The 25,415-nt window shown below is 39.3% G+C and overlaps 1 protein-coding gene across 1 annotated transcript; it reads right to left on the bottom strand.

The window, feature by feature from the left end:
* Positions 1-564: 564 nt before the first annotated feature.
* CAPN6 (calpain 6) lies at positions 565-25,084 on the bottom strand. The gene is made up of 13 exons (XM_059678945.1): positions 24,928-25,084; positions 18,644-18,823; positions 9,820-9,951; positions 8,341-8,549; positions 7,647-7,839; positions 6,907-7,100; positions 6,575-6,652; positions 6,283-6,469; positions 4,277-4,399; positions 3,891-4,093; positions 3,239-3,360; positions 2,747-2,883; positions 565-2,233 (listed from the first exon to the last, which is right to left on the bottom strand). The coding sequence occupies exons 2-13, from the start codon at positions 18,806-18,808 to the stop codon at positions 2,051-2,053; spliced, it is 1,926 nt and encodes a 641-aa protein (XP_059534928.1). The 5' UTR covers positions 18,809-18,823; positions 24,928-25,084; the 3' UTR covers positions 565-2,050.
* Between the last annotated feature and the right edge of the window lie 331 nt (positions 25,085-25,415).

The raw sequence follows: 25,415 nt of genomic DNA, 5'->3' as shown, positions 1-25,415 counted from the left end.
TGCTCTACTGAGTTCAGAGACCTCTCCCCTGCCTGGACATTCTTTCCTGTCAGGAAGCAGTGCTCAAGAAAAAGGAGAAGAGCTTCTCCCATAGCCTATTCTAAGATGGGCAAATGGCAAATTGAGTGTGGAAGCAAGTGAGTGAAGTATTCACATTTATTCAGCTCTAAGGGAGGTACTGAAAGGGAGAGGTTGTTATTTTTTCCTGTTGAGAGGTCTGCCCTTGAAAAATTTGGCACAGTGTCTTTGACCTTGAATCCAATCCCAGAGGCATTTCAAAATCATGTAACCCTAAATACTACCCAAATATTCCTTAAAATGGAATAGAAGAGCGCCCTTTTCCATTTTCCCACCTCCCCCTATCCCTACCTGGATGGAGTACTGTACCTTCAGAATACAACCAATGCCTCTGCATCCATCAGAATTGTACCTTGGCTCAGGTTGCAAGAAGTACCCCCACCCCATCCCACCCGACCTCCAGTGGCTCCAAAACAAGCCTCAACAGATGGCCACTCTTGCCATCTCTCCTTTGCCATCAAATCAAGTCAAACTGGTCACTTTATTGAATTTGAACTTTATTGTGGTTTGGATTATGTAAAACAGTGTAGTGAAGGCACTGCAGAAGTAACACAGGCTGAAAAATATGATAGAAAATGAGCAAGCTAAAAAAACCTCTACAAAATATTTTTTAAATGAATACGTGCTGGACTACACTAGGTACTACAACTATGTGGTTTTTTTTTTTAACATTGCAGAAGCATTGAAATATTGTTGGAAGTGGGGATTTGGGGGTTTAGGAAAGGCTTCATGGAGGAGGTGGCATTTATGCTGGGCCTTAAAGGAGGGGTAGAATGTTGATAGATGAGATGGAGGGAAGAACATTTTGGAATGACTGACTCTAGAGAAAATTCTGTAGAAGTACTGAAAAAATGAGGGCAAACAAACACCCTCAGGGAGTGAAGCTTCCCAGTTGAGAAAAATGCTTGAGGGGCCTGGGTTGTAACCAAAGCCTCAAGGCCTCAGATGGGATCTTCAGTACCAATGATATTAGGAGGCACAGGACAATGGGCTTGTTTGTAAACCTAGCAGCAGCAGGAGGTTTCACATTGCAGTCAGGGGCCCAAAACTGGCTGTACTATGCCTGGATGAATTTTCTTATCTTTTCAGGGTGTGTGGTACTTATACATTCTTCCTCTTGCCCACTGACGGCCTGAATGGTAGTTCGTGCGCGCCCAAATGCGCGTGTGTGAGTGTAGGTGTGTGTGTGGATGGGTGGGGGACAGAGGCTTTGTCTCCCACTGCAGCTTCTTCCGTTTTCCCTCTTGTGGCACACAGCTGGCTTCCACTGAGCTGGAGCTCAGGCCCTTCCCACTATCTAGGCCTCACTGAACTTGAGCTCTTGATTAAGCACCAAGGAAGCTTCCTCAACATGAAAGTAAAACCTACTATGGGAGGTGACTTAGGTTAATGCAAGACTACACTTTCCAGAGGTGATGATGATGGTGTAGTGATACTGGTGGTGGTGATGGTGGGAGTGTCGGTGGTGGTGATGGTGGTGTAAGGGCTGGGGACTTATAAGCAGGCTCTGGCTGTGGAATACAATGCTGCAGGGTTGTTTGTAGTGTTCAGTAAGGAGCAGGGATGTCAGGCTAGACCAGCTTGGCCTTGATCACCTCTCCTCCTTCCTCAACATGCTTTACAGAGGAGATATATTGGGCACCTGAAAGCAGCAAAGACATCTGTAGGCTATCCAAACTGTTGTTGTCCTGCTTAAATCTCACCCCCGGAAGCTCCAGAGATATTTCTTGGCAAACATCCATATGATCTCTGGATAAGACTGTCACCTCCCCCTGTCCAGCTGCTGGAGGTATATAGGTTATGTAGCTACTGATGCTACTTGGATCGGGAGGTATGGGGAACTTATCAGAAGAAAGGAAAAGTTAATTACTATTAATTTCTTTTTTTAAAGATTATGAATCTGAGATAAGATCTGGCATCTGACAGAAAATAAAAGGGTGGAAAGCTGTCAGGTTTTTCTGGAGCTGGAGATTTAGAGCTCAGTAAGATCATCGCTGGAAATAACCTTAAGGCTGAGGTGGCCTTGCTTGATTTTCGCAGTTGGACCACCCTTCTTACGAAGGTACAGAGACTTCAGATCACGGCAGTCACTGGGGTCAGCATCCAGAGTAACCTGCCCCAAGAATTGATCACAGAATTTTCGGCTGTTCCAGACCTGGAGAGACAAGTTGAGTGAAGGTGAGTAACCCTCTGTGAGATTGGACTTTTCCCAGTGGCATCTAGAACCTAATGCTAAGTTTAGAAAGGTTTGTTTAAAACTAAAAAAATTCTCTCCTGATACCTCATTGGCTGAGGGGGCGATACCTGTAACAGTGATGCAAAGCCTTTAAGTCAGAAGAACAACCAAACTGTAGTGGTCTTTCCTGACATAGTAGGTTCAGGATAATCTGAACAGGGGTATGCTTTCTCTTACGGGTTTTTACAGTACCTGAGATCATGAGGGCTTCTTCACATAATGAAATAAATGGAAAAGAGGCTATTTAAGATAAAGATTAATAAGGAAGTCAGTGTCTATTCCTGGTGGGGAGTGCCTTTCAGTACAAAACAAACAAACAAAAACCCAGGTTAACCCTTGCTCTGTATTCTAGACATATGTGAGGCACTTGGGATAGTCTAGTGTGCAATACTAAATATGAGCCACCCTGGGGGTCCCTATTCACATTCTCACCTGTACTATAATAGGAATGTCAGTGGTCCTTCTGTAGAAAATGGCCTGTGTGTCAAAAATGGCATGAACAGTATTCTTTTGGACAGGAGAACGGACTTCATCCTTTCCACACTTGATGACCAAATATGGGTTCACAGCTGGAACAAAGTTACATTTGTTATTAAGACAATGATTAAATTTCTCTCCAGATAGTTAAGACACTATATCACTAAGTCCATTTTGGGACACTGAGCATAACACTGGGGTACCAGAACGACCCAGCACTTTTGTTCCTGGTTCCTTTTTTACATACACTTTATAAAGGAATATAAAATAAATATTATCTAGGCCTTTCCCATAGTTTACATTCCATTTTGCCATGGTTGAAAGCCATCCTGACTTGTCTAGACTGAAAATAAGATTGGAGAGAATCATTTGTGACCATCTTTTCTAACCACACATGCAAAAATTGAAACTAAATTTTGTTTTCCCAGACACCTTTGCAGATCTTACTTTCATTGGCATATTTCTTCTCCAGGCCCTCAGCACTGTGGACAGTGATCTGGGTAACTACCTTCGGGTAGCCACGAGCCAAATTCCAGCAAGACATCTTGGGCATGTCCAGAGTCAGTTCCCTGAAACATGAAAGAGAAGACACATTATTGATGTTGAATGTCCTTTTTTGATGAGGAGATAGTCTTGCCAAAGCAGACATTGTTGCTAAAAAACATGAACTACTGAGTGACCTAGCTCATTTTTCCTTAGACATGGCTTATATTTTATGACTGTTTTCCTGTCCCCTTATTTTAAGGACCAGCAGATAAAGATCAAAGAAGTGAGAGTTGGGGTGAAAAGGTAGCTTTGGTGACCCAGCACTAGAACATAATAGAGGAACAGTGAGGAGGTCCAGCTGTCTAAGAGAAGAGAGAGTCAGCCAGAGAACAGAAGATAAAATATAAGTGGAAAATGTTAGGCTATAGGCCTGTTCCCCTTAAATAGCTGGTCAGAGATTTCAAGTTCAGATCCCCCACTGGGGAATTTATCATAACCCCACTTTAAAATATATTTCTACCACCATCATTTCAGTTAAATATAATTTGAACAAGCTGTTCTTTTGGAGGCAAAGCAGAGAATTAGAGTTCACAGGGCTGGCCAAGGAAACAACCTGAGCTGGACAGGCACTTCAGAGAAGATTCTCAGGAGAAACTCGCTGGTGCGGCCATGCTGAAACATGGTCGGGACAAGCACGTAGTTGCCTTTCTTCAGGTACTTGCTCAGAAACACGGTGCGGGTGTCAATATAGGTGGAAGTCCCAGCACGCTCCTGGATGTAGAGGTGGTGAAGGCGAAATTTGCGGTTCATCTCCACCTGGAAATAAAATTGAATGAAATGTTCCATTCCACTCAAGTCATAGCTTTGTGTTGGAAGATCCTAGGACTAGGTCCTCTGCTTCCTTTATTCCTGGACATTTCTTAATTCCCCTAACTCCAAGCCATCCTAATTTTTACTCCCTTAGTCATCATTCTCTCTTCTCCAAGTGCACATTCCTACCTTGAAGAGCTCAAAGCCAATGATGTAATTGTCAGGTCTTCCCATGCGGCGGTATGTACGCATATCCTTCTGCTGCAGTGACATGATGACCTTGTGCCCATCCTCAGGCACAGTGAAGATGTACTAAGGGAAAGAGTCCACCAAGGAGCTTAGTTAGCATTTCCATTTCAGGTAAGCCAGCTCAAATTTCAGGGAAGAAAACTCCGCTTTGGAAAGCAGAGACTTGAGTTATTCTCTAGGCTTTGCCACTGACCACACAAAGAGGCCTTGGATAATCCATTGACTTGATAAGTGTAGATAATAATACTTGTTTTTCCCAATGGCATTCAGCATGTATTGTGAGAGATAACTTCATGCCTATCCATTTGATGCCAAAGGTATTATGCTTTGTTTTAATAATTTCTTGGTAAGATCTTGGGTGTTTTTGTTTTTATTATTGTCCTCTTATTAGTAAAAGCTATATACAGGAAAATTTCAGAATATATAAAAACAGAAATTATTCTGGTTTAACTTAAACTAACAGTGCAGCATCCCCCTAGCCAGTGGTCAGCAAACTCATTAGTCAACAGAGCCAAATATCAACAGTATAATGATTGAAAATTCTTTTGAGAGGCAAATTTTTTAAACTTAAACTATATAGGTAGGTGTATTGTTATTAACTTAATTAGGGTACTCCTAAGGTTTAGGAAGAGCCACACTCAAGGGGCCAAAGAGCAGCATGTGGCTCGCGAGCGTCAGTTTACTGACCACGGCACCTAGGCTAACCTCCTATTGCCAGGCAGATGTGTGGCTCCTGGAAGGGCTGGATCAACTTCCTTGAGAATTAATGTTTTGATACGACTGTTTTAGGAAGCTACAGGCCTGTGCCAAAGACTTTTCAAACATCATATGGGAAATCATGGTGCCAATGTGAAGTAAAACTAAAAGGCATCAGATCTCTCTCTCTCTCTCTCTCTCTCTCTCTCTCTCTCTCTCTCTCTTCCTCTTTTTCATTTTGTCTCTCTCCCCTCCCTCCCTCCCTTCCTCCTTCTCTACCCCCCTTTAGCAAAAAACAGGAAACATATGCAGAACCATAGGCTTTCAAGGCCACCAAAGGTCAATCTTGTACAGACACTTAACAGTAAGTCAAAAGGGTCATTTCTTCAGCTAGGTTTATGTGCTTGATACTTAAAACATTTCCAGATTGTAAACAGAGGTGTAGGGAGGGAGTAATAGGAGGTTTCTTTTCTTTAGGGACAATAAAAATGGAAGGGATGGAGAAAAGTATGAGTCAAGTAAATTAGGCCATCAACCTTAATGCCTATCAATGAGGTCAATGCAAAGAAAATACACACCCATGTAAGGCTGCAGTACATTCAGAAATCTTATTGCCTGTGGCTTAGCTCATCAGCACATTTGGGGATAAAACCATCCAGGTTACTATAGATTCAAGCTTTGGATGTTTGGATGTTTTGCTTTGGGGTATTCCTAGGCTTGAACACTAATATATCACCTGTACTAGCATTGTAATGAGGGATAGATGACAGGATAGGCATTCAAATCCTGGGGGAAATGCCCTGGTTCTAGAGACATAATGATTAAGTTCAAAAGAATAACCTTTATGACAAAGAGAACATGTATAGTTAAATGTGCACAAAAGAGAACAATTGGGCAGAAAAGAAATGAAAAATTAATTGAGAAAGTGTCTGGGAGAAGATCCTTTCTATCCAATATGGGAACATCAGAAGGAAGTGCGGGTGTCAAAGAACCATACTAAGCAATATGGCCAGGAGAGAGGTAGCTAGAGGAGAGGGCTCAGACTTGATAATGTTTCTAAGGTATATCTCTCCAGAGACACAGTTTGCCATTTTTACCAGCATCTGGGCCAATCTCTAGGCATCTTGGTTGATGAATATTACACAATGCCTGCAAATGGAATAATTTATGTCAAAGGAATACTCCAAGGTGGGCCTGGGTTCTTATTGCCTTGATAACTTGGAGACAAGGAAAAACAATTGATTTCAAACCTGAGGATTCTGCAGGAAGGTATCACGGTTGTTATAGCAGCCTCCTGAACGGTTCATCAGGGGATCATCATCCACAGTCCAGCATCCCACCACTGATTCCAGCTCCTTGTGGCCAAAAATGGGGTTGTTCACATTGCGGCAGACATGCAGTTCATGAAAGTTGCGGCAAAAGTCCTCCAGGCTCATCCTGAATAGAAAGAGTACAGGAAAAAAATAAGATGGTACTTAATACCTACCCCTTTAGTTCCATGTAGAAGCCACAATTCCCTTAGCACAGAAAATCTCTCCTCACCAAAACTCTCCATCATCAGACATAACAATCTCCAGGTTCTTTCGATCTGCTGCAGTCAGTTGCTGCCACTCTTCAGAACTAAAAGCAAATAATCAAAAAAAGGACAATCCGTTATGTTTGCCATTGAATAGCAACAGTAAGCAGTATGCCAAAGAAACAGAATGCATGAAGATTAGGCCTGCTTTATCTCACCTCTGGCTAGGTCAGAGACCCCATACTTAAGAAGAGCTGGCAGATGTCACTGAGCATTGACAGCCCACTAGCAGTTTGAAGGAATGGGTTTGGGAGAACTATAAGGCTTTCAAGATGTAGCAAAGTGGAATGGCACTCACATTTCACTCCAGGGGCCGCTCCATTCCTGTCTTCCCAAGGGGTTCCTCAGGCGAATCATGTACAGTTTCTCAGCACTGAAGACTTCCACAAGTCTCTCTCCAAGACGGATCTTCCGTATATCAGTCATTGTGTAGGTATGGCCCTTCAGTAGACCCCAATCAGTTTCAACTTCTTGTTCTTCCTGACTGGGAGACTGACAGCAAAGAAAGGTACATAAGAGCATAATAATTGGGAGACACAAGACCTGGTTCCTCCTCTTCCTTGATTGGTTTACCAAAGTATGATTGAAGCTAGTTCTCCCTATGCAGATAGAAATTTGATCCAAACACCTAACATGACACAAAGTAAGTGAAGGAAATAAATAAAGAATTTAATATAACAATCACTTAAACAATTCAAACTTAAACTACCCACAGTACTGCACTAATATGAACAACATTAAAATTTGGTGCAGTTGGCTTACTCCTTGAGCAAAAAACCTATAACCTCAACATCCAGGAACAGAGACAGAAGGCATAATTTAGCAGAGGCTATTTACATCAGCTTGAATGCCGCATTGCCCCTCAGAAGGACAACAGGATAAAAAGTTAAAGCCATCAATGTGTATTGATTGTTAGCTTTCTGAGTCCCATAATGGCTTTTCATGAATCTCTGCAGTAAGGGTGATATTCCTTACTAAATTTTGTAGTCTCCTATGTCAGAAATGGGCAAAGAGTAGTTGTTTTTGGTGAATACAAACCTCAATGGAGCAACAGATCAGACCTCCTTTGGTAAATGTTTTGTACAATTCTTTGAACAGCTTGTACTTCTCCTCAACGAGCTCAGTGTATCTTCCCTTCTGCATGTCAACAGTTTCGGCCAATGTGCCAGTGAAGTCCACTATGATATCAGTGATGGTCAAACCATCAAGGGCTTCATAACAGCCAAGAAGCCTGGGAACAAATATGCAAAATTATCTTTGTAAAGCTATTTTTCCAAGTTAAGGACATATTGTCCCAAGAATTAGAACAGTCTCTTCCCAGCTAACCTTTACCATCTGGCTTTTCTCTAGGTATGGCATGAAAGTTATTTTGAGATTATAGTCAGAGATTTATAGGCTTAGGCTATGTTTTTCAAGGACAGTCCATGCAGAAACTTCTTTCTACGGGTAAATACTAGACAAGGAGAAAACTGAAGGCTAATGCCATATTATTTGCTGATTAGCAGCAGGAAGGGACATCTAGGAGCAGGTAGCGGGGTAATAGAAACAAGAACATCTGATTGCTCTCTAAGCTAGGATTTCTTAGGGCCAATCCAAGGCCCAAAACAATGTCTTGGATTTGACTCAGATCTTACCCAATTTAAGTTAAGGGACTTGGGCTGGGAGAGAATGAATTCCCAAGGGAATACGTGACCTTACTTTTCTCATGTGTTCATCAACACCTACTACTTACTTTGCATAAGCTTTTTCCAATAGAGCATTCCAAAACTCATTCATGGAGGTGGAGAAGGAGAAAACCAGATCTCCATTGATGGTGGGCAGCAAGTCATCAATCACCACCTCAGTCCATTCTCCAAAATGCCAGAAACGGAAGCGAAATATCCCAGCATATTTATCTACTTTTCGAGGGTCCCACTCCTGTTCCTTATGGTTGGGAATTGTCTGGAAATATAAGAATATTCAATAAACTGTTATTCACCAGACTATATCCAAATATTGAAATTAAATTTGACTTCCAACAAATTCATGTGGCAACAGGAAGTACACTAAATACTACATCTGGTTTGTATCTAGATTGGGAAGTCCAGGTAGGGCATATATTTTCTACAACTGTTGCTTTCCTGGTTCAGTTTTGCTGAGGATAATATTAACACGTCTGTCCTGAATACACAGAGGGTGACTGGGGACAGCCAGTTAGGGGTTAAATTATTTCCCACAAATAATCTACAAATTTGATCATAAAAAATGTCTATACAGACATATCCATAGTTGCATGTTTAGTCAAATAAACAAGGCATTTTTAAAATTAAATTCAATCAAAATACAAGGTCTCCTGTGGTTTCATTTTTTTGAAAGTCCATCCTAGAGTTTTCATGTAGATTCTATAGAATATAGATTCCATCTACAACTTGAGTAAAATCACATTTAGAAAATTCTCCATTTCTATACAATTACACATTAGTCTACTAAAATTATTTTTCTAAAGAAAATGCTCTAATTTGTCCCAAATTCAGTCAACGCTTCATTGCCCTGAATTCTAACTAAATGCCAAAGAAATGTTTTACTCTTCTTTTTTAAAAAATATATTTTTATTGACTTCAGAGAAGAAGGGAGAAGAAGAGAGAGAGAGAGAGAAACATCAATGATGAGAGTCATCCATCAGCTGCCTCCTGCATGCCCCCTACTGGGGATCTAGTCCACAACCCTAGCATGTGCCCTTGACTGAAATCAAACCTGGTAACCTTCAGTCTGCAGGATGACACTCTATCCACTGAGTCAAACCAGCTAGGGCAGAAATGTTTTAGTCTTAATAATTTATGATAACTTTTTCAAAGATCTATTTCAGTCTTTATCACATTTTGGTTATTCCTGGCCCTCCTAGCTTTATATCCCAGTTGGTACAGAGAATACAAGTATGCAGAGATATGGGTCAAAATACTGCAAGTGAAAAAGATCAACAAATATGTGTGAAAAATCATATAGACTAAAACCTTAATGGTAGAAAATGGGGGTGTATATGGATGTTTACTGTAAAATTCTTTCAGTTTCCTGTATTTGTGGAAAATCTCATAATAAAATAGAAAAAATTACCTAGTTATTACTCTGATTTTAAGAACTAGACAATCTAGAAATTACAAGTTGACTTTTACTGAAATTATTAAAGAAGACAAGAAGGTGGAAACTGAGTAAGGTACCATAGAAGGAGAAATACCTTTGTCCAGTGAGACTCCTGGACAGCCAAACAGGAAAATGCAGAGACCATTGGCTTGTGCCCAAGTCTCCCTTGGATCAGCTGGTGGTTACTGATGTTGCCCACAATCAGGCGGGGGTCATCACAGATGTCCTGTGGATATAACAATTGGTTCTTAGAGTCTGGAAAGTCTTTCCAAAGAGCCAAAGTGAGCTGAGCTAGGAAGGATAGAAGAGGTGGGGTTGAAAGATGACTTAGGTGAAACTTACACAGGTGAAACAAAGGGAAATTTGGGGGCTGTGGACAAAAACACAAAGCAGTAAAAACAACAACAACAAAAAACCTACAAAGCAGTAGATCATCTAGACACAGAAAAAGGGTAATGATAGGAAGTGGCAAGAGAAATGGAAGGAGAGAATACAATGAAACAGGATGAGATGTACTGGTCTGGGCTCTCAGACATTGCTATCACTGGAGTTTGGAAGAGTTTTCAGCTCAGCAGTGAGCTTTTAAAGAGGAGAACTAAGGTTTAGCTCATTATATTCTGATCATATTTGTCAGGAAGAGATTTTCTGAAGCAATTGTGCTTAGATAGAAAGTTGATTAAATTTGTTCCACATTTTTGGATAAATATAGATGGCAGCAACACTAATAGATCAGTCACAGGAGCATTTCAACATACACTCTATTATCACAATGGCTATTATGAGGGAACCTGGATAGAGTGGGAGCAACATTTGGGAGGGGTTCGTGTGTGTGTGTGTCTTCCCCAATGTATCATCAGCAGTGCCATTCCCACTGTGAGTAGAAAAACGAGACCCAAATAACTCAATTACAACAAAATGTAATGAAGACAGAGTTGAGGCATTTTCAAAGTATAATCACTGTCTAAATGAAAGACCCCAAAGTTTCCCTGGTGAGTAGATTGAATTGGAATGGGAATGCTCATGTTGAAGCCTTAGGAACCATTAGAGTTAGGCAGTTGGGCAATGGAGGGATATGGAAACATCATGGGTAGAAAGACAAGCATGGACAAAGGTATAGCTGCATATGTGACACCATATAATTGAAGACATGATTGTGTGATTCAGAGGATCAGCACTTGCATAGTTAAAAAGCAGAAAATACCAGTGAAGTCTTGAGAAGATGAAGAAAGCTTCCTAGAGGAGGCCATTCGCCAGTACCTTGACATTCTGCTTACCCAGCAAAAACAAATCCAAGTCTCAAATGGAAAGAAATCTAGACATATATTCATTTAAAATGATTAAAGAGAGACAGCTATATTTTTCTGATTCTCAAACCTCTTTTTTAATGGACATAATTTTCCTTGATGAAGAGTCTGGTCTACAGAATGAAACATTCCATCTATTCTTTAAAAGCCAAAATAACTCTGGAAAGGAATAAGCATTCTGGGCAAGGACAAGTCCAAACTGAAGATTAATTGGGTGTCCCTCTGCCAAAAGGAGAAGGTTAGGTGGGTTGTCAGCTTTGGATTTTCTGTGTGTGGTTTTTAATGCATGTCCGGTGTCTCATCATTACTTTTGTGTCTTAGGAAAGACTTCTACCATACTATTTTTTTGTGGGATGGGAGATGCCTGTTTTTTTCACTTAATGAACATAAAGTGGGTGTGTTGGATGAACTATATCCTGATATTTTTTCTCTTATTGTTTCTTTGCCCTTTCTAAGTTGGAACTAAGCAGAGTTTTTTCTTTCTGGATCAGGTGTTAGCATTTTATTTTGCACAAGATGTAAAGTTATACAATGATTTCTCAGACTTAAATGATGCATACAATAGTTTCTTAGCATGGAAAAACAGTACAGTAAACATTGATATGTGAAAAAGTATCTTTTAGATCATTAACAAATTTTATTTTCTAGGTTTATTAGTAATTGGACTTACATTACAGTGTCTTCAATTTATACAAGGCTTTCATTTCACACTAGAGATCTAGGCTCAGCCAACATTTTTGGCATGTCAACTTCTATTCAATACATAAAAGGTCACATAAATGAGCAAAAAGACATGTAAATAGAAGTTAAATTGAGGACCTAGGTAATATATATTACCAGTCCTGATATATATGCATATATAAGTGTGTATGCATATATGTATATATGTGTATATATATATACACATATATGGTGTGTGTGTGTGTGTGTGTGTGTGTGTGTGTGTGTGTGTGTAAAGCTAAATATATTCATGGCAGAATATATATTTGGGCACAAGCCCACCTTACTTTCCATTTCCCCTTGTAAACTGGCCCATGACCCAGGTTTACTTCACCACTTTTCATATATGAAGGATGGCTATTTAACATTGGGTTTTAAAATATGATAAGTTAGAAGTCTATAGATTTTCAAAGTTGGAAAAAAATTTAGGGACTATTTAGTCAACCTGTTTATTATACGAATGAGGAATCAAGTTCAGAGAAGGGCAGTTACGTACCCCTTTAATCATCCAGCTAGTAACTAGACCTAGCATTGAAGTTTTAAGTTCTTAAAACCATATACAGTTAGAGAAAGAACCCAACACATTAATTGGTACATCCTTTACATCCTTTTGCCTTTAGGTTTATCAATGGGCACCACATAAAGGATAATGTTGTGTAGCTTTTCAAGGGACAGAACTGCAACTACCTCTTTCAGTCATCAACCCCTTTTTTACACTTCTTTTCTTATCACAAACAAAAGCTCTCAATTGTTCTGAAACACTTGCTTAAATTATATCTTAACTTTTGGGTACAGGCTAAACCTCATTAATAAGATTTAATCTCCTCTATTTAATATACTAAATATGAATCAATCTATTCTGTATATCAGCATTACAATGTAAAACATGGGAGCAGATTATTACTAAGCCATATTTTCTACCTCTTTAAGGAAGTAAAAAACTAGAAAGCAACTAAGGAGGTAGAAAGGGTAAAGGGTAATGAGCCAATGCAAATCTAAAAGTAGTAGGGAGTGGAGTTGTGGGAGAGGTGACAGCTCACATAGTCACATATTTGGGTGGCTTGAAAGGGAGGGAAGATTGCTGAGCTCCTAATGGCTCCCAGCTGTGTTGGCATAGTTAACATGATCCTTGAACTGGGCTTTTTGTCAAGGCAAAATAATTTCTTATGGGGAAAATACACATAAATAGGAAGTCAAGAACTAAAAGTAAAGCCAGGAATGGTTCCTTCGTATATCCATGCCTGAGCCAAAGCCTTCCAAAAAAAAAGCAGCTTCTCTGGAAATATCTTCTCTTAGCTGAGCATTGAGAGACCCTCCCATTTGTCCTCACATAATCTCCCTTGCCAGGCACCTCTGGGAGGGCTAGAGAGGCGTGCAATTAAAATTCTTGGAGCCCTGCACTCTATGTGGCTCTCTTTGCACCGACCACATCCACATCTCTAGAATTTGTCTTAACACAGGTACAATTTGAAGACAATAAACATTGATTAAAATAAATGCCTGCCTAGAAAACTAGCAACCAGAAGAACAGAGACACTTTAAAAAGTGGAGACACTTTAAAACCAATACTAGGGTGATGTGGCATGGTAAATACAAGTGAGGCCAGCCCTGCAATAGGTATATTATGACTAAATCTGGGGCTCTAAGTAGTCCCAGAAGGTTCAGGGCTGCCATTCAGGACCTGTGGGCTTTGTGAGCTAGTCCAAGGTGCCATTATATTAGCCTTAGAATACTGAACCATCTGCAGACAGGACGTTGATAGATGAACCTAGGTGCAAGAACCATTGTTGAACCAGTCTCTCAAGAAGTCCATTTTAGCTGTGGAGGAGTTTTGCTTCTGCATGAAGATATTGTCTTCAGTGAAACATTCCCTTCCTTTCTAACCCCTCCAAAGGAAATTGAATATGGGACCCGGGAATAAGGTCTTAAGCTCAACTTCCACTTCCAACCTAGACAACCAAGTCACAACATAATATTTTTTAAAATTTGAATCATCAAGCGTCTGTTAGGAGACTTCATATATAAACCCCAAACTGCTTTATTGGGAAAAGTTTATATATTCATGCAATGGAATATCGTTCAGCAGCAAAAAGGAACAAACTGATATATGCTACAATATAGATGACCCTTGAAAACATTATGCTAAGCAAAAGAAGTCAGCTACTTTTATGATTCCATTTTAAGTGAATTTTTCAGAATAGGCAAATCTAGATAGAAACTAAAAGTAGATTAATGGTTGCTTGTGTTAGGGGTAGAAGGTGTTTACTCACTGCAAATGTGTACAAGGGATCTTATTGGGATGATGCAATTGTTCTAAAACTGGATTGTGAGGATGTTTGCACAACTCTGTAAATTTACTAAAAAATCAATGCATGTATGCTTAAAATAGGTGAATTTTATGGTATATAAATTGCATTTTGATAAAGCTGTTAAAGTTTTTTCTTTTAAGCAGAATTTAAAATAAGTAGGATAGATGGAAAGTATAGGCCTATTCAATTATCTTCAAATGTGTTAACAGTGGAAAATACTCAGGACTACTCAGGTGGTGGGGGTCATGATCTATGGAAAGAAAAATAAACTTATGAACAGTTGAGGCCAAAACTACTGTGCAGAGGAGTTACATTCAGCTGAATGTTGGCAATTTCCATTAGAAAAGGGAGAAGTCTTTCTTCTTTTACCATTCCTTCACATGCAAATTATCACCTAGACTTGTGTCCTCTGTTTCTAATGTCTCCTCTCATCAACCTTTCTCTTCTATTCCTATCTTCTTTATTTTAATCCAGAACCTCACCACCCTCTTCCCATCCAATGTATTGAAATGGCCCCAGTGGAAAGTGTTACCTAGTGGGAGATGTGGTAAAGAGCAATGATAGTGAAAACTGAACTCAAATTTTGTCCAGAAGAGCTCACAGAAGATCTTGTGCAGGTGCACTTGCTTCTCCTACAGCTGGTTATGCAAATTCCCATGAGCTTTGCTCCATTTCAGGTTGAGATTAGATGCATCTTTCTATAAGAGACTATTATAGCTGAGTATAAGTCATCCAGGAAAAAAAAATCAGAGATGGGTAAGAGGAGAGGATGGCTGGAGGAAGCTGGAGAAGAGATTTTCTGTGGGAATGTGGTGAACAAATTTCAGCATAAAAATCTTACCTTCAGCCTTATAATCACACTGTAACTCAGTAACACTCAGTTTTTAGAATTCACTAAGAATTTATAGGTTGAGAACCCAGGAGTACAGGAAATCCAAGAGTACATGTCTCAAGCAATATACCTGTGTACCCAGTAAACTAGGGCCATGGAACCACTGGAGAAATTAAGGCAAAGTATTTTCCTCTGAAGGGTATGGGCATTGATCAATTGCAAAAACACTCTATCTAATGTGGCTCCTTAGTACATAGCAAGGAAGCTATAAGCTGAAATAAGAGGAACTCAATCCTGCCCTAAGATGGTGGGGATTGACTTGTGTTACTTGTTTCAATTACCAGTGGTGATTACAGATATGGGGGCCTATGAAGGCAGAAGATTTTCAACATGGGAGAGGAAAGAGAAAATATCAGGATAATCATGCTTCTTCCATTTTAGAGACTTCCAAATAAGCCTGGTTGAGTATGTGGCTATGTGGTATGCCAAGGGACAAGAAGTCTGTAAGCTACTCTGCAAACCAGGATTTCAACCTTGCCAATGAGGTGGATGAGGCCAACTACCCATCTGGTCTTCCTGAGCCAATTCAGAGAGGCCCACGGCTGTCTCTCAAATTTCCTGATGGGAGGCCAGAGAACTTTGACGTGGTTCTTGACCACAGGCTTGGCCTCAACACTGACTGAAAAGGAAACCAAACCTTTTTGAGGAGACTCAGATGGTGGTCCAGAACCTTAATTTTCCCCTACTTTCCATAAGAGGCCCCCTCTCCAACCACTTCAATCCACAAAAATCTCTCCTTCTTCAGAATCTTACATGATTTATTGTTTATATGCTTGAAAATAGCATTTCTTATATCTGGCATTAATTTATTATTTAACTCTCTGATAACTCAATATCCATCTCTTCAACTAGAATGAAAGTATATCTTGCACAGAAGCTGGCATAGAATGTTTTTCAAGTGCTTCTCCCTTTGGGCTTAACTAAGACTAGACTCACTGTATGCTCTCAAAAGGGATAATATGGATCAATTAATCATGTACAGCATTGGGACAGTGAGGAGAACTGATTGGAGAACTGTATATTTTAGCAAAAGAGACATACAATTCTATGTCCCTAAAATGGCAGCTTGGTGAATAATAATGGTTTTGCAGTCAAAATTGGACTCAAATTCTAGCATGTTAACAGTCTGATCCTGGACAAATTTTTATCTTCTCTCTAAGCAAAACTATGTTCAACCAACTGAGCCACTCCAACTGGGCTCAAGACCCAGTATTCTCATGCATAAAATGGACATACAGTATCAACTTTTACTTTTTTTTCAACTTTTACTTTTTAAACAAGAAAAAAGTTATATCAAAATGATTTTTAAGATACCTACCTTGCTAAGCTATGGAAAATAAGGATGAAATGAAAAAATGTATAGGAAACTCTAAACATAGTACCTGGGCCCATACATAGTAGGCATGCCATAAATGGTGATTCTTTTTATGCCCATCCCCATTTACCCTCTCTTTTTGACATTCCCTCACTCTGGAAGAGGTATTGCTTACCTCACAGGCAAAATGGACTATTGCCACAGTTATTAAGTTTTTTCCTTCCCTGCTAATTCACCTAGGATTCAATCCACAGAATTTGGAATATGAAAGCAAAAGACTTAGCCAAGAAGGAGGAAGGATGTGCCAAAAGACTGGCCAGTACAGGAAGCACTATTGGCTTGGTTCACATCTGAGGAATGGCTTCATGTTGGCTTGCAATTTTGCCTCCCATTGGATTTCCTCCCACCTCCTCCAGGAATCATTCATTCCTTCAATTATCAATCATCAATCATTTTTTTTCTTTCTTCTGCATCTTCAACCTCTTCTGCTTTACTATTTACTGCTTAGACTATGAATATGTTCAAGTCTGTTCTATTTATTAACCCCCAGAAAAAACCTTCCTCCAATCCCTGCCTCCATTTCAGCTACTTCAGACGTACTGATTTCTTTTCTTTTATATCCAGCATCAGAAAAGAATAGTCCCCCTTATTATCGTCATCCATTCATAACAGTGGCATGGTTCGACAATATAGTTCTATTTTCTTCATGCATTTCTGGGGGGGGAAATCTTACCTCTCTGCATACTCAATTAATAGCTAGTGAATTCTACTCACGTTTCCCAGATTTTATTGCAGGTGAATGATCTGCAGGAATGTTAAAAACTGGAGGCACATAAAGTCAGGAAAAGTATAATCTTCCTTCTGATGGAGAGACGTCTCCAGCTCTCATACTCTCAATGGCTATCGTACTTTATGGGGAAAAACTGAGACATGAACCTAGAGGGTATTATGCTCAGTGAAATAAGTCAGTCAGAGAAAAACCAGATACCATATGATTTCACTTATATGTGGAATCCAAATAACAAAATAAATGAACAAACAAAATTGAAACAGACTCATAAATACAGAGAGCAAACTGGTGATTGCCAGAGGGGAGAGGTTGGGGGACTTGAAAAGGGTGAAGGGATTAAGAAGTACAAATTGGTAGTTACAAAATAGTCATGAGGGTGTAAAGTACAGCATAGGAAAGATAGTCAATGAAATTGTGATAACTATGTATGGTGCCAGTTGGGTACTGGAAATATCAAGAGGAACACAATGTAAAGTATATAATTGTCTAACCACTAAACTGTACACCTGAAGCCTGTACAAAACAATATTTAATGTAAACTGTAATTGAAAAATAAAAAATAAATAAAAAGAAAGACCTCCTTTGAATCCCATAGAAAACAAGTGCCTTAGCTGATGTATCTTGGCACCACCTGGTGGCAACATACGTAAACTGAAGTAGCTCTTGTAAGAACTACATTTAGGAATTTAAGCTGTGAAAATTGCAAATAAGGCGTGATAGCTTGCTCATTAAAGAAGGCAAACCTTAACTTGCTAACTGAGGTGGGTCAATAATAGTGCCCCAAAAGGTATGTGATTAAATAGAATCAGAAAGTCTTCAGGATACTGTGAAGATCCGAGAATTTGTATTTCATAACAGTCCTCTGTGGCTTATATTCCTGGTCACACACTTTGGGAAAGAACCCAGCTAGTATATCTTTCTATACAGTTAACACCCTTTAGATATAGAAAGGTTGTCATTTATTCTCTAGACTCCATCTTCCTGTCATTTTATGCACTGAGCTCCAGCTCCTATAGGGCTAATGAAGGCTTAAAAAGACTTGCTTCAGAGACAACATACAGATGCTCCACAAAGAACCATATTAATAGGTGGTGAAAGAGCTGCAGTCCTACTTGAATCTCACTTTGCTAATTGTGGGAGGATACAGACGATGGTATCCAAACAGCAGCAAAGAAGCCTCCTTCTCCCATTGCAAGCTCCATCTTCTCTCTATAGAGTTTTCATTTATGCTCAGCAGATAAGGAGATTTTCTTCGCATTGGTCTGAGATTATCATAAAGTTGCTGTGATAGGCAACTTAGTAAAGTGTATAGCTGTTTTCTGAGTCACCATGTTTACTCAAATGAACTTCCAAAGGAAAAAAATGGTATATTTCTTTTTTGCTCTTTTAAAATTACTAAACCTGACAAAATTTGACTGAGGTTCAAGATTCCTCAAGTTATAACCAGAAACACAGATTTTTAAAACTCCCCATAATAAAGTTGTCTTCTAAATTGGTCTACATGCAGTAGACTGTGTGAGTGAAACAGTGGACCAAGTAGTTATAATTAAAATAAAGAGGGAGACAGAAATTGCAAAAAGAAACTTGCCTGGGGACGTTTCCACACCACCTTCCCAGGAAGCAGTCGGTTGTAAAAAAGTGAATCATTCTCAGGCAAAAACGTTGGATCACAGAAAAGTATACCATCTTTGATGCATTCCTGTTTCAGTTCCAGGTACTTCTGGTTTTTGAAGAGCTTCAGAGGAGGACCCATAGTGTCGAACTATGTCTAGAATGAGAAAAAAATTGTTATTAGAGGAAGAAGTCCTCGAGTCTTTTAAAGATTACATGATTAGACAAATGGTAGTCATCCCAATGATTTATTCCCAAAGGTAGGCACTTCAAGTTTGACTTTAATGGAAAAGTCACCATTTTCAGGCAGAGGGGAGCGTTCAGGCTCTGCAACTAATTAATTTGGGGCTTTGGGTAAGGTACCTAAACCATTCTGAGAGTCTCAGTTTCTTAATCAAACAAGGAAATATGGGTCTTAATAATATTATTGGAAAAATAGATAATAAATGTTAACATTGTTAGTTAAATGTGAGTCAATTTAAAGGGCAATCTTCCATTTGACACTGGCTGAAAGAAGTTCAAAGCGAAAAGCAATTTTAAATTTGTGTTTTACTATATTCGGAATAAGTTGGTGTCCTGAAGGGCCACAGACTTTGTGCTTGAGGGGAGAAGCAACCCCTTTCACTTCTAACAAGCCCCTTTACACAGTTCTTTCTCTTTTATTGTTAAAGAGCTTTACATTTTTATTACTGGCCAGAAAGGCTAATACAAGAAACAGAGCTCAGCAGATGGTCTCCAAAGACAAGGAAAGATAGAAAGATTTTATGTGTCTTCTTCTTCAAAGTCTAATGTGCATCATTTGCCCTTGATAAATGGCAGACTCCGAAATTCAACTACACCGATTTGGTGGACTCTGGATTTTTATCCCATAGCAATACACATTGCTTTCTTTTCTTAAAAAAAAAAATCCCACATGACTAAATAGAGAATTAATATAGTGGCTCTTTAGGCAATGTGTATTAGAATACCTCACACTCAAATATCTCAAACAACTAGTTTTTATGAGGACAATTTGAAAGGCAAATTTGATTTTAAATAACTTCAGGGTGATAATTGACAATAGGGTTTTCAATGCCTTTGCTTGATCACAAAGATAGATTTGCAATGATTTTAATGATCTGCTAATGACATTCAATGGTAGATAAGAGGGGGTTTTGGGAAATTTAGATGGCACCAAATATTTAACAATATATTTTAAGGATAATAATTTTTATATTATATTATCACATGAGGGTTGAAAATAAAAATTATAATGATAGAGTATCTGCTATAAAATGGATGAGGTTTGAAAAAGGGCTAATTATCACTTTAAAAATTATCTGTGCAGATAACATAGGTCAAAACCCACTTAATAAACTGGCAGTTGCAATTTTATAAAAAGTGTAATATTAATCAGACCTCTTTACTATCTTGCTTCATGTTATTTCAGCATTATAGTGAAATGCCTTATTGGTAAAGAAGTCTCCCTATTTGAGAAACGTAAAAAAAAATTAATGTTCTTAGCAACCTACAATATATATAAACAAGCTTACCATTTTCCTAAACCCAAAGAATAAGAAGCTGGAAATAACCACAATTTTTCCCTAATCTTATTTGTTAACAATTGTTTTTTTTTTGTTTGTTTGTTTTGTTTTGTTTTGTTTGTTTGTTTGTTTTCAGATTGAATGCTACAAGACACTGCAAAATACAAAAAAAAATGCCTTCAGTTATCAGATTTAACTGTGCTTTTATGTTTTAAAATTAAAGTGTATTTCACTGTGTTTGAAGTCATGGATGGTATCAGTAATAATTTTCCATTAAGTAGCATCAGAGCCAATCTGAATGTTTGCTCAAGCTCCTTTGTGGAGCCTGTTACAAATGGACCCCAATTTTTGCATGTGTTCAAACTAACAAACAGTACTGTGACTCTTGCTTTCCCTGAAAAGTTTTGGTAGGTTGCCAGAGGCTGAGGACTATAAATGGGGGATATTCTGGGGTGATTAGAATGTGTAGTTTGCCAGAACTTCCTAGTCCTTAATCATTTTGGATAAATGAGTATTTCCTGTTTTGGGGAAGGTCCTCTGCCCCATCAGTCCCCCTCCTACTCAGTCAAATGGCTATGCAAAGGGGATCATGCTTATAAAAAGGAGGCCTGTCTACAGACTGAAGCAGTATTAATTGCAAAGAAAATCAGGTTCAATTTTAAAAAACCAGTATGATCCCAGTAAGTAAGGAATAGCAGCTATCAGCCTATACTTTGATAGATATCCATTAGAGTACAACTATAGTCCCATGTCCCATTATACTTACAGAGTAGAATTGACCCCTGTTCTGAGTAGGTATTAGTACAACTATGTTCCATTTTCTGTGACCTTGGTTTCTTTGTGCCTCAATTTTCACGTTGGGAGAATGGGGTTATCTATGCTGCCCTTCTTACACTGTACTTAATGAGATAGGTAGTGTAAAAAATATTTTGAAGCCCAGACGGTGTGGCTAAGTGGTTGAACTTCTACCCCAGAACTGAGAGAGGTCCCTGATTTGATTCCTGGTCTGGACACATGCCCGGGTTTTGGGTTGGATCCCCAGTGGGGGGCGTGCAGGAGGCAGCCAACTGATGTTTCTTTGTGATAGATGTTTCCATCTCTATCCCTCTCCCTTCTTCTGTCTCTAAAATCAATAAAAACATTTTTAAAAGTATTTTGAATAAGTAGAAAGGGCTTCATAAATGCAAGATATACACTGTAAGCTGCCTCATTGCCTGGCACAAAACTGGGCACACAACCATTGTTCAGGAAAGAGTTGTTGAATGGATGAATGCCTTATGTAGAAAATTCACATTTATATGCCAAGTTATTGTTTGAAATATACATCTAAGTTCAAGATCTCTTCATGGCAGTTACATTTAGCAGATATTGTATGTACCTTTATTTTGTATCTGCAGAAATGGCAGCTCAGAGAAAGGGCAGCTAGAAACTTGCAAAGTCAACTCAAACCCTGGTCTGTATAACGCCAGATCTACTGTGCAGCTTTCCATCACATCACGCTGCTTCTTTAGGTCACTGCCTTTTTTGAAGAAGGTGTTTGTTTGTTTGTTTGTTTAGCTCAGTTAAGGAAAACCCTCCAAAGCAAACATAATGCCTAACTTTGAAACACTCTGCCTAGAATTTATTGTCATGGTGGATATTAAAAAGGGTTTTATTTCCATAATTTGATGATCATGAGAGAATCAGAACCCTTGACGTTCGAGGGTTCATCAGCTAACCCTCAGAAAACTTTTGAAAACCCAGAAATTTGTAAGTTAGGTTTGTCATAACAACTTGCCCTGTCAGAGAGTAGGAGAGTGAAGGAAGGACTGTTCCTTCTTTGCCATCTTGCTACACCCAACAGTTAAGAAGAGAGAGTCTTTAGGTTAATAACCACATATTAAGAAAGTCAGTAAACAGAATCAAATCTAGGGATTTAAGTTATCAACCCGAAAAAAGCCTCTAGCTAAGAAATAGCTATCAAAGGGAACATGCACATCTAAGAGGGACAACTGTGTCCTGAGACAAGTATCATGAATGGTTGGGTGAAACCAAGTGTGGGGTTTTGCACTGAGATAACAGTATTAAGCAATAATACTTAAATTAGGATCCACTGCCAAGAGATAGAAGCAGGAAGAAGTCCATGTGGATCAAGGCAAGTGGAAGGAGTAGATGCAAAGTATAGAAAGTTGAGAATTGGCAGGGGAAGTTGAGGGAGCCCGACACATAGAGCACAAGGCTACAGTTAGGAGAGAAAGCTTTTGTTACCCACTGGATTGGAATGCTTGAGAAGCTGGGCAAAAATCTTAAGAGGAAAATCATTTGTTCTTGACCAGCAGGTTAGTCTTAGGGTAGAAACCAGATTTTGTTCTAAAAAGTGAAATCTAACTCAGTTTATTAAAGAGGATAATTAACTGATATAGGAACCCAGTTTGTGATTTACAAACTTCTGTTGTGGGAGGGTAAAAGAAGGCATTTTAGGGAGAGAGAGGGAGAAGGGATGGCTCTGAAGTGTTGGCCCTTGCTATTTTCTCCCTTTCCCCAGTTTTGCTTTGCGCTATACTTGGGACAAAATCAGAGGTAAAAACAATAAGGTATTTTTGCTGAGCAAACTGAATATTGAAGACCTAACTCTCTTTAGGTCTGAACCACAGCTGTGGGGTCACTTTAGCCACAATCAACAGTTCCTCTCCTCACACCTGGGGGTGGTGCATTGAGAGAAATGGTGCATTGATCCAGAATCAAGTCCAAAATACCACCATTTAGTGTAGATAACAGCTCCCTCAGTTTCCCCACAAGCACAATGAGACTATACATGATGGCTGCCCCATACACCTCACTGTGTTATTGGGGAAATCTAATGACATTAAATACATGAAATATTTTTAAATTGTTAAGGATAAGCAGTGTAAGACAGTAGTATTAAGATTTTTTATTTTTTTTTTTTTTTTAGCAATTTCAATCTCTTTTCTGTCCTTAGTGGAAAAGGAGGAGATTTGATCACATGCTTTAAATAAGATACTCAAAGACATTTAAAAGACCAGTATAAAATGGCCCCTCCAACATTCAATATCTCCTTTCTTTTCCACCCTTCCTTTTTGGCTGACTTGCCCCACTACCCCTTTTCCCCCTCTTAGATAAATAAACTCATCCTATAAGTCTAATTTTATAGCCTTCTGAGAATATAATCCCAATTTTTATAGAATTATGCTGGAAGAACTCTTAGAAATCACTTAACCCAAGTCCTTGTTTTTATAGGAAGGTGAAGGGACTTGCCTAAGGTTACATAGTTAACGACAGAGCTAGCACTAAAACCAGGACTTCCTGACACTTTTCACCACACTTTAAAAGGGGGCGGGGTAAGCATGCAAGCATGAAATTTCAAGACATTGCTTTGGAAAATTCTAATTGTCTTCTTCTTAGAAGAATGCACTTAGGTGTTTTGTTTTTGAATTGCAAACTGTCAGAAAGTGAGATGATTTCAAATCAAGGCTAATCAAAGAAACACTGTTTTGGGGTCACAAAGGGGCTTTTTCTGTTTTTAATTTAGGAACTGAAAACACCCAAGGATGCAAAAAGCCTACTTTTTAACTTATTCCTGACTACACAAGTGTCTTTAGAGTTTCCCTAGACTGCTAATAAAGAATGCTATTCAAATCCAAAGTATTCACACACATGCGCACATGTGCATACACATGTACATGCATGCAAACTGCCAGAGGAATAAAAGAGTTAATTAGCAGTCCCCAAGGAATCTTTAAAAAAAATTCCTTTAGACTATAAAAGGTTCTTAATTTCACAACAAAGGTTTTTAAGCGAGACAGCCAAATTTCAAGAAAACATTAGTACAAACCAGGATGCTTTATCCTGAAGTTAGAAGAGACTGTTAGGGTGACAGACTTTGTTTAATTTTCCTATGTGCGTTTCACCAAACTTTAAGTTCCAAATCTTCACATCCAATTTTCAGTTGCAATAATTTAATCCTTTCTTGCCCTCCCTCCACCCCCTGCCCGCTCTGGCCAAGTAGTCCCATTAAGCCCCTAGAACACCAGTGACCATACTGTGCGTGGGTTGAGGTGGGGCAGTGGGAGAGTATAGAACCACAGCTGCAAATTAAAATTTAAACCAAAGCAAGAATTAGAGAAGAACAAAACCAGGCTGGCCAGGGGCTGAAAATAAAATAGCCAAGATCAACCTGTCACCAGGACAGGAGGACTCCTGGCTGTGCAAACAGAACAGCCTCTGCTGCCACTCCCTCCAGTGTAACAGTGCACAGCCTGTGCACCCCACTTCCAGGGCTTAAAGGCCTTTTTGTACACAGTGTGGTTCCAAGATTTTGCCTGCATTTCAATAATTTGCCCACAGCTGTGGTTCAGACAAAGCTAGAAGGAAGCTTTGACAATCAGCCTGGGTTCTTCTCACTTGACTAAGGAAGGTTTGTCCTTTCTTACCAGGGATTTCAGGGAACAGAAGACAAAACACACACACATGCATACACAGAGATATCACTAGAAAAATTTCATTGTCAAACAACCAACAACCACAACCATCCTTCCCAAAATAACTAATCAAAAAAATCCATCAGTTTGGAAGTTTCCAAACTGCTATTACACATGCACATTCTATCCAGACAAACCATACAATGATAGCTGTGGATTTTGATTAACTATAAAGTTCAAGTTTCTTTACCTCTTTCTTACATCAAGTTATCCAGCAAATAAAATTCCAGGATAAGTTTGTGAATTCCCTTTCTACTCACCTGAGTTATCCCAGTTGCCGCTGCTGCTGCTGCCTCCGCTGCTGCTGCCGCTGCTGCTGCTGCTGCTGCTGCTGCTGCTGCTGCTGCTGCTCTTGGCCAGGTAACCCCTACAAAGTCTGTTCAGTCAGTGCGGCTGAACAAAGATTCTGGCTTTCTTAACCTGAAAACTATTTGGGCTGTACCAAGCTCTGCTCACAGGGGGAGGTGACTCGCAGAAACTTCAGGAGACTTTGCCCCGCCTAGCAGTCAGAAACTGATCCTGAGTCATGAGGAAAATCTGGAAAGCGCCTCTGCCAGATGTGCAGACGGGATGCCCACTCCAGATCCATCCACCAACAAGTTGGAAAACTCAGGAAGCCACATTTGAAATATATTTTCCCTTCCAAAGAGAAATAGGACTTATAGGAGGGGTCTGATAGATTTCTGACTTTGTTTTCTCAGGGTTAATAGTGCAGACATAGACATTACTTGAAAAACGACATGGCAAG

This window comes from Myotis daubentonii, chromosome X (assembly GCF_963259705.1).
Source record: "Myotis daubentonii chromosome X, mMyoDau2.1, whole genome shotgun sequence".
NCBI lineage: Eukaryota > Metazoa > Chordata > Mammalia > Chiroptera > Vespertilionidae > Myotis > Myotis daubentonii.
Note: the sequence above shows the minus strand (reverse complement) of the source record. Positions and strands in the feature narration are given on the sequence as shown.

Excerpts from the sequence above, each read along its gene's own strand:
- CAPN6 (XM_059678945.1), bottom strand. The coding sequence starts at position 18,808 with ATGGGTCCTCCTCTGAAGCTCTTCAAAAACCAGAAGTACCTGGAACTG. Across the intron at positions 9,952-18,643 it reads TGGTGTGGAAACGTCCCCAG|GACATCTGTGATGACCCCCG; the intron begins GCAAGTTTCTTT and ends TTATATCCACAG. Across the intron at positions 4,094-4,276 it reads TTGGCTTTGAGCTCTTCAAG|GTGGAGATGAACCGCAAATT; the intron begins GTAGGAATGTGC and ends TTTTATTTCCAG.